The sequence below is a fragment of the Melanerpes formicivorus genome, unplaced genomic scaffold (genome assembly GCF_026170545.1).
Source record: "Melanerpes formicivorus ecotype bairdi unplaced genomic scaffold, bMelFor1.0.p_v2 SCAF_27, whole genome shotgun sequence".
In the NCBI taxonomy this organism is placed as follows: Eukaryota; Metazoa; Chordata; class Aves; order Piciformes; family Picidae; genus Melanerpes; species Melanerpes formicivorus.
Window position 1 is genome coordinate 1134619 of NW_027142379.1, and position 14209 is coordinate 1148827.

At 45.8% G+C, this 14209-nt stretch overlaps 1 protein-coding gene across 4 annotated transcripts in view; it reads left to right on the top strand.

The window, feature by feature from the left end:
- ALPK1 (alpha kinase 1) overlaps window positions 1–14209 on the top strand; it is an 88115-nt gene that overhangs the window by 22518 nt on the left and 51388 nt on the right. For all 4 annotated transcript variants that reach the window (XM_068153829.1, XM_068153825.1, XM_068153826.1 and 1 more), the window contains exons 4-9: window positions 7468–7666; window positions 9382–9441; window positions 10510–10596; window positions 11579–11655; window positions 13045–13140; window positions 13730–13834. In XM_068153829.1, the coding sequence (XP_068009930.1) occupies window positions 7468–7666; window positions 9382–9441; window positions 10510–10596; window positions 11579–11655; window positions 13045–13140; window positions 13730–13834 (624 nt within the window). The remainder of the gene's footprint in view (window positions 1–7467; window positions 7667–9381; window positions 9442–10509; window positions 10597–11578; window positions 11656–13044; window positions 13141–13729; window positions 13835–14209) is intronic.

Here is a 14209-nt window from a genome sequence, read left to right on the forward strand (position 1 = left end):
AATGAGGCTGAAGAGAAGTGATTACAGTGTGATGAGGAAAGATAAAAGTCTGAGCAACTTTTTTCTTCTTCTTCTTTATTTTTTTCTCCATAAGGGACAGAAGAATAATTTAATTCCCTGGAGGAAAAAAAAAAATCAAACCAAAACCATCAAGTCTTTGTGGATTGATTGTTCAGAAAAAAGCTTTTAAAATTTTTCCTCTCTGTTTATTTTAATTTGCCATGCTTAGAATAAGCTCATAAACCGTAATTCATTACATTTAAAAGTGCTTTGAGATCCCTCAATGAAAGGCACTTCATTACCATAACACCCCGGTGGTGTTCCAAGGAGGCAGAGCTGCCTACCAGGGCTCACCACGAGGATGTTTTACTCTGTGAGGAGGCTCAAAAAGCTCCAGGAGACCAGCACACTGAGTAAGAGGATTAAGCTCTGGCTTCAAGGGTTTGCCTCAGTGTTGCACTTTCAGAAGTGGGATACCCCTGGCTGGTGGCTGTGTGCTGGTTTGACACATCAAGAAAGGGAAGCTACCTGCACCTGCAGCCTTTTAAAGTGCCCCTCTTCTGCTTTTCTGTGGGATGCTCATTACTGCTGCAGGCTGGAAGGCTCAGCTAAAGCAGCCTGGGGTGGGGACAGAGAGTAGGGGCTTTTCTCAACGCTCACTTGCTGCAGCCTTGGTTCATTGGGAGCTCTGGGCAGATTTAGGCAATGCACACAAACTTTTCTTTATTTTTCCTTCTCTCTCTCCACTAGATCATAGAATTTTTTGTTTGAAAAGACCTGTATGGTCATTGAATCCAGCCATCAACCTAAGACCACCATGGTCATGAAACCATGTCCCAAGTGCCATGTCCACACCTTTCTTGGGCCCCTGCAGGGATGGTGGCTCCACCACTTCCCTGGGCAGCCTGTTCCAGTTCCTGACCACTCTTACAGGAAAGGAAATTATTCTCAATAACCAATCTAAACGTCTAAATGTCTAGATGAAAATACAGAACCTCCATGGGGATTTTAAGGCAATAAATTTACTGCAGTCTTTGAGGCAAAGCAGCACTTCTGGTTTTATAGAATCTCTGTGTCTTACAGAACTTGAAGTCTGGGGGGTTGGGGTTGCTCTGCCCTAGTGAGGCCACAGCTGTAGAACTGGCTCCAGTTCTGGGCTCCCCAGTTCAAGAGAGACAGGGAACTACTGGAGAGAGTCCAGCAGAGGCTACGCAGATGCGAAAGGGACTGGAACATCTGTCTGGGGTTTGGACTGGGATCCAAAAGGGAGGCTGCCAGGGATTACCCTTCCTGCAGATCCTCACTATCCCAGGGGATGGAAATCACCTTATTGCTCTGTGACCAGCCAATAGAGGGCAACATGCCCATGTTCACGTAGGCTTTGATCCCACAAACTCTGTGCTGGGTGTCACTGGACCACTCCATGCACACAAGTAGTTATGTTATAGGATAACTGACACCTCAGTAACATTGTAATTTTGTAATTATAATTTTTTTTTTGCAAGATCAAAGTCTGTCTGCAAACCCATTGCAAGGATGTGGAGCTCCACTTGATTTTTATCACATATCCACATTTCCTGCTGCCAGGCTCAGTCATTCACCCATGGATGAGGATGTGGGGACCCGGTACAGTGCAAATACAACAGGAAAGCCCCCAGCAGTAGCCTTCTTGCAGGTCCTTCTGCAGGGAGCTGTGCAGGCTGACCCTGTGGATGGGGGAGCATGGATCCTGGTCCTACTGGTGCAGAATCCCATGGGACTTACTGGGAATATTGAAAAGAGTAGAAAATAAAGCCCTGCAGCCCTTGGCTAATTACATGCTGATCGATTGCCATTAGGGAAACCAATCTGAGGGACATTCCCTAACTACCCTTAGGTGTGTGTGTGTGTGGCACTTGAGAGCTGGGAGCCTTTGAAAAAGGACTAAAGGAGGGGGCTGAGGATTTAGTTTTCTCCTCCTTCTAACTGTTGGTGTGGTAACAGGAGAATTAAAGCCCTAAATCGTAGCCCTGGGATCTTGGTTGTTCAGGCTGACCTTTTGCTACCTGCCTCATAAGAGCTCTTCTTGGGTGATCCCTGTGAAACTAAGAGTGGTGTAAGGAGAGCTATGGCTGTGAGCTCAGCCCAAGAGGGAATCTGTGACACCCCAGCCTCCCTTAACTGTGCAATTGCTGACACTTTGTAAGTGAGAAGTATTGAAGATCCTTCAGCTGTCCAAGGTGACTGCCCTGGTGCTGCCAGCACCTCTGTCTTTAGCTGCACAGGTGGGAAAAATGAATTTATGTGGAGCACCAAATGAAAAAGTGGGAAGTCTGATCCAGACTGCCTGTAAGGTGGTTGATTCACTTTGTGCATCAGAAGTGGGATTTCCCCCTCTCAGATGCAGCTTCATGGAGTATTTCCTCCCTGAAAAAGACTTTAAATGTTGTGTTACCGAGGCTGTTGCGAGTTCCTTCCAAATTAAACCTCTTCTTAACAGAACTGACAGTTTGAGGACACAGATTTAGGGAACAGACTCTTGGATTTTTAGCTGATTATAATGACCTTGATGCCACCTTCTCAGGAGGGTTCTGTGAGTGGCATTTAGCAATTTTTAAGTATTAAAATATCCCTTCAACGGAGAATTTTAATGTCCCGCAGGGAATTGCCACAATGGTTTAGAAATAGTCTGGAGCTTGAGCACAGCAGGACAAATCAGGGCCATGAAATGATTGTTGCAGCTCTTCTTGGGAAGAACTAAGACCAGCTAGTCCTGCAGCTCACTGCATCCCCAAGCCCCTGGTGCCTTCTCAGATACACGAGGCCCCCAGGGACTCCCCCTCTGGTACTTTCTCAGTTGGTGAGAAGATGTGGTCGGCTGTAAAAACCTGACCCATTCTGCAGTGTTTTGAGCTGCTAATAATGGACCTAATGCTGCTGCCATTGAAAAAACACCCAACTCTCTGTTGCCTTCGGGATGAATAACTTCAGCTAATTAACAGCTTCAGAAGCTCAAGCCATTAAATGGGGTTCTCTGAGCGGAGAGGGAAGTGTCTGGGAGCTTCTTGTTCCTCACTCTGCTGCTATTTACTGCCCGACTCCACTGTCCTGTGGTTCAAGTGTGCCTGCACCTCATGGACACGCTTTCTGCTGTCCATCCTAGAGGTGGTAGGAGGCTTAATTCCTTGTTATTTGTGGAGTGGGCTCTGATTGCTAGCTGAAAGGCAGAGATTGATAGAGAAGTCCCGTGCAGTGACAGCAGCTTTGGTCTCTTGGAAAGACAGGCTTTGCTAACAGCGCGTGGGGTAAAAGGGTGAAAGACTTCAGCCAAATCCATTGGTGTTGTGACTCTCTGTTTAATCTGACAGGGGATGAACGGAGGGGGAAAGAAAACTGGGCAATTTGTTAGGGTTCAGTGGAGTGCTAACTAGGAGCAATGCTTGGGAGAGAACTAAAGCACCTGGGTGGATGCACTGCTGAAACTCCTGCCTTGTGCACAGAATCAGAAAGTCTTTGTGGGCTGCTCTTGGGTTTGGAGTTTAAGATTTTAAACCCCAAAACCAGTTACAGATGAAGCAAAGACTAAGCAAGTCTGAGACAAATGGAGATAAGCAAAAGTAGAAATCCAGAGTGTCTGCAAAACTGCAGGGACACCCTGAAAATGAAATTATTCCTGCCCTTGCTTTCTAACCTCACCACTTGCTGAGGTGTTTTTCCAAAGGGGACCCTCTAGAGCCTTCAGTCTGGGGCAAGGGGGATTGCCTCCGGGATCTTCTCTTTATAAAGAAGGCAGAGAGAGTGGATTAAATCAATATTTCATTTATTTGGGCTTGTAATTCCTCTTACATCAGCTGCCACATAAAGATTTTCCCCTACTTTCTTCCCCTCCTCCTCGTCCTCATTTACTATGCACCAATAATTTCCCTTTGACGCTTTCCTGCCAGTCCCAGTGCCAGATGGCCCCAGTTCTGAGCTTCTCCCCTCTCTTGGGAGCAGCCCCCATTGTCAATGCAAAGGAGGCGTCGTGGCTTTGAACCCAAAGCTGGGACCCAAACTTCAGCCCTGGTGCGAGGAGGAGCTAACCCACTAATGCAGGAAACCATGCAAACAGCACACCCTCCCACTCAGCACCATTAAGGAAAGAACCCCTTCACTAAAGGGCTGTTTTGCATTTTCCCCAATGGTCCATGTATAGAAATCTGGTGCAAATTTAATTCTCTCACCACCTGATTCCACTTCCCAGCCGCGAGGTTCCCTTTGTGCCCCAAACTCAATTAGACATATGCATTTCACATCATGGACACAGATGTGAAAACAAAGTCTGCACCCACCTCACTCTTTCTCTCTCTCTCTGTGTAGATGTGCCCATGTCAGTTTCAAAGCCATAAAGAAAGTGAGTAAATCTGTTTAGGACACCAGCCCCACTATGCAGAACAAAGTGTCCGGCTGCAGCGAGCCCTGGCTGAGCTGCTGATTGTGTTAGGGTGGGCTGTGACATCTTGGATATCAATAGAGTTTCCCTGTGGCTGGGCTAGGTGACAGGGAGCTGCCCTGGTTCGTTTCAGAGTGGCCTGGGGAGGGTGTTGGTGTGTGGCTTGGGTGCGTGCCTGGCACCTCTGCAAGAGCTGTAGGTGCTGAGGAATTTTCCAGCCACACGAGCTGGCAGGGAATTACAGCAGCGGCTCTGAATTTCTTGGTGTACTGCTCGGGATGGGGAGGGGACAGCGCAGCAAAAGCTGACATCGAACCCTGTGTTGCTGTGTGCCACACAGCATGCAGCCCTGCCTTTGAACAAAAAAATCGCCCAGTTTCTCTCCCTGCTTTGACTTTTCTCCGTTTTATGTCCATTTGGGTTTGGAGAGGGACACAAGAGGCTTGGGCATTGAGCGGAGAGTTAAATTATGCAGCTGCAAGACTGCCAAGCCCTTCAGAATGGGATGCTTCGTTTAGATTTTCCACAATGCTATTGAAGTGCTTATTTTCCTCCTGAAGAGACACAAACAGATGCAAACTTCTGTAAACACTTTAGAAATGAATTCAGTGAGTTTGGCCTCTCAGCAGTGCTCAATAGCTGACAGAAAAATGTCTAATTAGTGCAAGTGGAAATAATAGGGCCACTTGGATTCCTTCCATCCTCCTCCAAGTCTACTTTTCCTAGGAACTCAAAGGCTCTTTTGTTTGGTAGGTCACCCTCTCTCAGGCTTTTGTGCTCCCATCTATTAAAGGAAGAAGGGGAGGAAAAAAAATAGATTAGGCGATGCTCTGTGCTTAAATATATGGCCTGTTGATGAGCATTTCCAATGGCTGGTTTGCAGTGTCAGTTTACAGGTGCTTGGAGAGGGGGATTCCTCCATTGTTGGCCGGCACAAGCAGAGTTGTGCGTGCCTGCCTCCAGGAATCCTTTTCAAGTACCATCCTCTTAGAAAACCCAACCCAGGCTCAGGGGCAAAAAAAAAAAAAAGAAAATGAAGGAAATTTATCCAAATCCTCCTGGCTGAAATGCGACCAAGTGAGCAAACGCTTGCGACAGATCCGAGCTGCGAGCTGCCTTCATCTGTATCCCACAGGCTCTGCTCCAAGCAGTTTGATGTGGGCACTCCTCAGAGGGTGGCTGTGCTGCTCAGGATTAAGGAGTCTTGCTGTCAGGTTGTGGGCCTCTGAGCTAAAAGCAAAGGGAATAGAAATCATGCTGGGGCGGAGTCCAAGAAGCCTGAGTGGTGCCTAAAGCAGATGCCTTTGCCTCTGCATTTACACCAGGAGGGCAGGAGGAGGCTGGTGCTATATCAAAAATGGGAGAGAGCTGCCAACTTGATGTTTTAGTGGAGATTTGGACAGTTCTCTTGGCAGTCTCTCATCCTCTGATTATGCTGCAGGGCCCCATCCTCCCTCCCCTGCATGTCTTTTACTCTGGTGTGAGTGGGTTACTCACTGATGTGAATGAGATGAGAAACATATTCTTTTTCTGAGGAGGCTTTGTATGGTTGAAGGTGTTTTATTTCTCTTGTGATTGACTACACCAGAAAGCAATCCTTGACCATTGCTAGCTCCCAGATGTTCTAGCCAGACTGGGCAGGATGAAAGTGGGCTCTTTGAGGCAGCATGAAGTGGCCACAAAGACCAGACAGGTCAGGGCACCCATGAGCTTCTGTAGCTGGAGAGATGGGGCTTTCTTTACAGCTGATGGTTGTATTTCAAGGAGGTGACCCAGAGAAACAATAACTGGATGCCATCAACCCCATCCTGACCACAAAACCCTAAAAAGGAAATCACCTGAGTGTCAGTGTGTCAAAGCATGTCCTTGTTACACAGGAAGGGAGTATCAACCTCTACCCACCATGAGAAGGGATTGGTTTTCACTAGATGTCCCCAGGTCTATGTGGCCTTCTGTAGCCATGATGAAGATGTGTACCTCCTCAATGGCAGTCTTTGCAAGCCTCCTGTCCTCTTAACAGCATGCTTTGGCTGGCTGGTTCCTCTCATTGGTGTGATGGTTCAACCACTGTGGGAATCCAAGAGAGTCCATACAGACTTAACAGTCATTAAAGATGACCTGCAGGGCAAAAAGAATCAGACTCCTGACCTGTTTGCTTGTTTATGGTGTACAAAGGAGTGGATGGCTTGAGCTCCACCTGGAAGAATGGCTACATTGACCTTTTCCAGTCTTCCCAGACTCATGTCTCCCTTTTAAACTTGCTTTTATTACTGTTTATAATCTGTTGGGCAGGATTTAAACTCAGGAACTGACCACCAAAACATGTGCTTCCAAACAGAAATTTTCCAGGAAGGCTGAAATAGAAAGACAAACCAAACCAGAAACCCAAACCCAGACAAAACCAAAACCAACCAAACAAATACATCCAAACAAACAACCGAAAAATCAGGGCTGGTATCTACAGCTCAAGCAAAATCAGTTTAAAAATGGAAGTGTGATCAGGAATAGTCACACTTAGAGGTTAGAATAAATCCTAGCTGATCCCTGCTACACAGACTTTCTCCATTGTATCCACTGATAGATAAAGGAACATAAAGACTATAAAGTGAGTAGAAATTTTTGAGACAGCTTTTTAATTGCTAGTGAATATTTGCTTCTTGATATGTTCAGTACTTAGAATCATAGAACTCTTTCGGTTGAAAAAGAGCTGTAAGATCATGGAGTCCAACCACTGGCCTAACACCACCATGGCCATTAAACCATGTCCTGAAGTGCCATGTCTGTATTTTTTCTGAACACTTCCAGGGATGGTGACTCCACCACCTCCCTGGGCAGTCTGTTCCAATGCCTGAGCACCCTCTCAGGAAATAGTTTGTTCCTAATCCTTTCTGTAAAGCTGTGTAGCCACCTTACAGTGACTAAGAAGATCCCATCTGGTCTAAACTGGTGAGTGGACAGTGGGTTACTGAAGCTGAGTATTTTCTCTAGACAGTTCACCAAGCCTTTGGGAGATGAGTTTGTCCATGGCTGCCCCACGACGCTGGTATTCTTTTCAGGTTTATTTGAAAGCCTCCATCATGGTCAAGGACTGTGTAACGGCAACAGCTATTGTGTTCCTGATTGACCGCTTCCTGTATTGGATCGACGCCTCCAGAGAGCTTCTCCAGATCACCAAGGGGCTGCACAAGCTGCAGCCCAGCACACCCATCAGCCCTCAGGTGCTCATCCGCCGGGCTCGCCTCTCCGTCAACACAGGTACCGCTCGCTTGCCTCAGCTCAAGCCCAATTAGTTGCTACTTGACTCTGAAGAAGACACTTTGTCTCCTGCAGGGGACGACGTGCTTATGGCCCCGAGTACAGCCCACTCCCAGCCCCCTTGAGCCCTCCCAGCTCCTCTCACTAGCACAAAGGGGCTGGGATAAAGGGTTTCAGAGGCAAAAGCAGGAGAGAAAATTGTGAAAGGGTGTGGAAAATACTAATTGGAGCTTTTGTTCCTTAACAAATCTTCCCTGCTGGTTTCAAACAGGGATATCTGAATTGCTATACTTCTGACCAAGGGCCTTTAAAAAGTAAATTAGAATCCCAGCACTGTCCCAGCTGCCTTTTTTTTCTTTTTTTTTTTTTTTTTAATATATCAGTGGGTCCACTTGACCATGCAAACAATGAAGCATGCAGCCCCTGAGGATAAACTGGTCTCAAAAAAGATAAATTCCATCATGCTGATAACGGGAGGCATCTCCTGCAGCCCTTTGAGCCTGCCATGGGTGACTCCAGACGTGCAACAAAACACCTGAGCTGTGTTACAGGGTATTGAAAGGCAAAATCCCCACTCTGTGTTGCTTACTGCATCCTTTCTCTGTATTTTTGGGCTGTATGTTCTGTGTTTAAGGTGGTTCTGAAAAGCTAAGAGTCTGAATCCTGCAGCAGCCCAAGACATGGGAAGCAGCAGAGCGAGAAATGAGTGCCTGGAGCCACCTGCCTATGGCAAGGGGCTCAAGTTTGCTCTGAAACCACTGTGCAGCCTTAGCCTCTCTCGTGAAAAGGAGGTGTCTGTTGTTTTTGTGGTGGATTTACTGAAGCCACTGTGTAGAACACAGACAGCACATACAGAAATTCAGCAGGAATTCCAGAGCGTGACTCAGGGCAGCCGTGGTTGGAGAGTTTAAGTGTGGACACACTGAAAATGCTGGGGAGAAGAGTACAATTTCATAGAATCATAGAATTGTTTTGGTTGGAAGAAAGCTCCATGATCATCAAGTCCAACCTTCAACCTAAACCACTGCAGCCATTAAACTATGTCCCAAAGTGCCATGGCCACAGGTTTCTTGAACACCTCCAGGGCCAGTGACTCAACCACCTCCCTGGGCAGCCTGCTCCAATGCCTATTCCAGCTTATCTTAGTATCATGGTATCAGTCAGGTTTGGAAGGGACCACAAGGATCATCTAGTTCCAACCCCCCTGCCATGGGCAGGCAATGCCAGCGACGAGCAGTGTGAGCAATCTGGCAGAGCCCCACACTAGATCAGGCTGGCCAGAGCCTCATCCAGCCTGGTCTTAAACACCTCCAGGGATGGTGCCCCAACCACCTCCCTGGACAACCCATTCCAGGGCTTCACCACTCTCATGGTGAAGAACTTCCTCCTCACATCCAGCCTGAATCTCCCCACCCCTAGCTTCATTCCATTCCCCCTAGTCCTATCACTACCTGAGATCCTGAGCAGTCCCTCCCCAGCCTTCTTGTAGGCCCCCTTCAGATACTGGAAGGCCACAATGAAGTCACCTTGGAGCCTTCTCTTCTCCAGACTGAACAGCCCCAACTCCTCCAGTCTGTCCTCACAGGAGAGGTGCTCCAGCCCTCTGCTCATCCTTACAGCTTGCAGGGACTTTCAGTGCTGAATGCTTTTGTTCACTTTGTACCACATGATACATCTTTATATTAATTTTGTGGGTTGTTTTTTTTTTTAATCAGGTAAACTTCTAAAAGCTGAATATATCCTCAGCAGCCTTATTAGTGACAATGGAGCAACAGGTATGTAGAATCACAGCATCCCACAACTGTTTTGACTGGAAGAGACCTTCAATATTGAGTCCAACTGTTAACACAGCAAAGCCAAGTCCCCCCCTAAATCATGTTCCTCAGCACCACATCTACATATCTTTTGAATTCCTCTAGGCATGGTGACTCCACCACTGCCCTGGGCAGCAAAGTTATTTCTTTTCCAATTTCTAGCTGCTCTTTTGGTGGGATTTTTGATACTCATTTTAACAGTCACACAAGCTCCACATACAGCCAATCTGACCTCTGTTAATGACTCCTTCCATCATCCCATTTCTCTTTTCTTCCACCATTCTTGGCTAAAATGTGAAAACTAAAACTTTGGTTTGAAATGTCCCTAATTCATCCAACTGAAGATACACAATGATGGGAAAATATTCTGGACTTCACTGAGTCAATAAAAAAGTTCAGGTTTCTCTACAACCATGACATTTAGATAATTTAAGAAGCCTCTTCTGGGTTTTGTTGGTCTGTTCTTCAAGTGAAACTCCCACAGAAGAAGGACCTTAAGCAAAGTAGCAGCTGCCACTATTGAAGTAGAACTTAGGGAAGCTTAGTGATTATATTTCATACTCTGTTTTGAAATCCAAGATAGGTTTGATAACAAAAGGTTTTGTGTAACTGCATTAACCTGCAAACTTCTGGTTTAGCCTTTATGAGGTACTGAGTCCTGGAAACATGTTTTGCCAGTGCTTGGAAGTTTGTTGCTCTGCTGTATACAGTGGTGACAGCCAAGATATCCCACATTCATCCTTTTAACTGGTTGTTAGTGGAACTCTGTGCAATGTTTATAGACAGTAACCTTTGGTTACTTCACAGCGCAGGTAGCTTTTGCTGTGTAGCTGTCACTCAGGCTACATACCCATTAACTGTCTACTTAGATTCCTTAACACACTGTCACTTTGTTACCTATCTGACTGTAACCAGTTGAATTCAGTGGGGAGAATCCTGGCAATGTGCTGGGATTTAGGTTACTTTTGGAGGCTTAATGTGACAGCAACACTTTTCATTCTCTACTGAGTGTTCCCCCTCTTTCTGCAGGTACCTGGCGATACGCCCAGGACAGTGACAGGATTCTTGTTCAGTCAGTCTGCCTACAAATCAGGGGACAGATTCTGCAAAAGCTTGGTGAGGCTTTTTCCTGTAAATGCCTGCTCAACCTTTTCCCCTGTTTCATTTGTCTTTGCAGTCAAGCTTTAAAATGGCTTATGTTGGTGTTTTAGCTTGTGTGGAACACCTGCCTGATGCCCCCTGACAGAGCCACCAAAGTGGAGCTGTACACCCATCTGTTTGTGGCAAGGACCTAGAGCCATGTACATATTAATGGATTCATAGAATGGTTTAGGCTGGAAGGGACCTTAAAGATCATCTAGTTCCAACACCTTCCACTAGACCAGATTGCTCAAGGCCCTGTCCAACCTGGCCTTGACCACCTTCAGGGAAGGGCATCCACAACCTCCCTGGGCAACCTATTCCAGTGTCTCCCCACCCTCACTATAAAGAATTTCTTCCTAATCTCCAGCCTAAATCTGCCCTTTTCAAGCTTCAGTCCATTCTCTCTCTTCCTATCACTACAAACCCTTGTAAAAAGTCCCTTCCTGGCTTTCTTGTAGCACCTCTTCATGTTAGAAATTAGAGTTCTGTTACTAATCTTTCCACTTCAGTTCCATTCCACTCTGCAATGTTCCCTTTTCCCCTGTGCACTCCATGTTTGCTAACACTTTTCCCAGTCACTGTTCCCAAAGGCATGCAGTAGTTAATCACAGGTACATCACAGCAATTTCCTCTCTCAAGACAAGAAAATCCCTTTTTGTCAGCATGATGTGCTTTCTGTATTCAGGCCTTGGTGCTTGAGGCCAGCAGCCTTCATCTGATGCTTTTGAAGTAATTTTTCATCTTCCCTGACTGCTGAGCTGAAGTCCTTTACGAGCATAAAAAGCATGTTTGTGCACAGCCAAGAGCTAAAGGAAACTAATACATGTTCAGTGTCACCAAAGCAAATAATACTGTGGTTTGGTTTCACACAGTTGGAGAGCTCCTGACTCAAGGAGGAGTGAAATAACCCTTGAAAGCCATCTGTAATGGGGACTCTTTCTCTGATTTCTTTCAGGGATGTGGTACGAGGCAGCAGAGTTGATTTGGGCTTCGATTGTAGGATATTCCATACTTCCTCAGCCAGATAAAAAGGTGGGATTTCCTTTTCACTCAGGATATCATTACCAATCTAATAATCATTCCAGACTAGCTTTTGTTCACTTCTGAGAGGTCTTCTAGAAATAATGTTTCAGTTAGGCCCCTCAGACAAGGTGAACAGGCAGGACAAGTGGCCCAGCTGAAGACTGGGCTGCAGTTTGTTTCCGCATGCATCCACAGACTTACAGACACTTTTTTTTCCTGCAGGGGAACAAAAGAAATACTTTTCATTAAGCAGAATCATCTGAAGTGAACCGTCACCTCAGGTGTCCCAGTGCCTCTGACAATGGCTTACTAATCCCAGGATGCAGCCATACATCTTACTTATTAATTTCTTTATTTATTTGGACTAAGGCTAATTCTTTTTTTCCTAGCAACCAAGCATGTCTGTTTGCTGAGCTGCACTACACTATGTGTTCTAGGTGATGGATGTTCCTGGCACTCCAGTATCTGATCATCTTGCAGCAGCTACTGTATCTGTCTTTAACACCTTTGTGAGGCTTGGCCACACTGATCTTCCCACTGTGGATAAAGCAATGGTCATACCATGTGTCCATAGCTAAACAGGAATGTGAACCTAAGCCTTGCATGTCCTAAGGTGATGCTTTAAGAGGTTTGGTAATCGTAGCCCACCATAAAACCAGAGCTCATCACCTCTCCTCTGCCATTCCTTAAAGCTTGACCTCAAGCTTAGAACATTTTGATGAGAACAAAGATGTGTAGTGAATTTTATAGGAATATACAGGTACCTCCTGGTGTTTTTAACTTTGCAGCTGGGCAGACCTGTAGCTATCATATATGGATCAAACCTTCCAGAGAGGCAGACAGCTGGCAGGTTCATAGATCTGATATGTTACATCTTCTTGTCTTACTTTGAATTGATTCTGCAGAACCAATTACAAATTACTAGGAAAAAACCAACCAACCAACCAAACCCCAATTATATCAACACCAAGAAGTCTTGGTTTTTGTCCACCTCTGTTTATTTGGGGCTTAATGCAGGTTTTGGTGATATTATGAAACTTAGCTTCTGTTGTCCCAAACAGCAGCTTTAGTAAATGCAATGCTAAGGAAAATGCAATACTGTTGAAGCTGAAACCTAGAGCTAGTGGTAATAGGGATGGTTGGCACTCATGGAAACTCGTATGTATCCACCAGGTTATGCTTCCTGCAAGCTGGAATTAACAAAACCCTACCAAGAAGGTTCCTCTGAATTTCTGAGCAGTGCTTCTCTTTGGGTCTTGTTTGTTTGGTTTGGTTTTTTTTGTGTTTGTAGGGTTTTTTTTTGGTGGGTGTTTTTCTGCTGTGATCTACACACAACCTACTTTATTGTGGGCATTCAAAGCACAAGGGGAAAATGACAAGTTTCCATTTTTCCTTCAGGGAATTGCTACTTCCTTGGGTATTCTGGCAGACATCTTTGCTTCCATGAGTGAGAAGGATTACGTACGTTTTAAAACCAACGCTCAGATTGACCTGGTAAGACTTGGCTAGACATTGGTGCATGGAGATTCCCCAGGAGAAGTGTATGCTGTTGCCCCACATTCACCCACACTTTGTCCTTCCTCCAGTTCCTCTCCTCTGCTAAGAGGGCTGAAGAAACTTCCATTGTTCCTGGTGACAAATTTCATTAGCACCTAGATGGAAGAATGCTTTGCTTCAGGAAAAAGCAAACATTAAGAATGTGCATATCTGTGTAACAGAGAGAACATATATAGCCTCAAAATGTGACACATGTGGTAAACCTGAGCTAAGAGGCTCCTGCAGAACCAGACCTGGCTGTTGTTGTTCAAGATAGGATCTCAAATAGCAACAAACTTGCTGCCTGGGGGCTGGACTAAATGACCTCTAGAGGTCCCTTCAACCCAGTGCTGTGATTCTGTGATTTGACATCTCACCCTATCAAGACTCAAAGGGCTCAGAGATTTCAGGGAACCTACAACACACAAGAAGCAAATCCCAAGCTGCCTTGCTTCGTTCTAACAGGCTGCTCACCAAGTAGACCAGTCTCTTTGAAAAGAAAATGTTTGAGATGAAGTTTTTCCTCTTGTTGTTTTCATTTTACTAGAGCCTTCTCCAAGAGTTCAGTCATCGCTTACTGGCAGCTGCTGAGGCCTGCAAACTAGCAGCAGCCTACAGCCAGTACACCCCACTCTTTGTCCTCACAGCTGTGGTAAGTTTTAGCTTTCATTCTGAAGCATTATCTGTGTAAGAGAGACTCCAGGCTATTAAATTTGCCTCTAATCTGGCTATCAAACATTGAATCATACAGGGTATTGTGTCTGTGTTGTGGGTAGGATGCTGTATGTTGCTCTGAACTCCAACCAGAAGTGAAGCAGATGGGCAGAAAGCAGTATCTCCCCACAGAGAGAGGATGGGCTTGCTGGCCCATCTGGGAATGCTGCTGCTTCTGTCAGCTGTATTTTAAAGGAAAAAGAGCAAGACTGTTTCCTCTAGAAACACAGCAGCAGGCAGTGAGAGCCAACCTTTGATTCCAATTGTGTCAAGTTAAAAAAAGAGTATTTTTTCCTCCCTTTATTTATCTCTG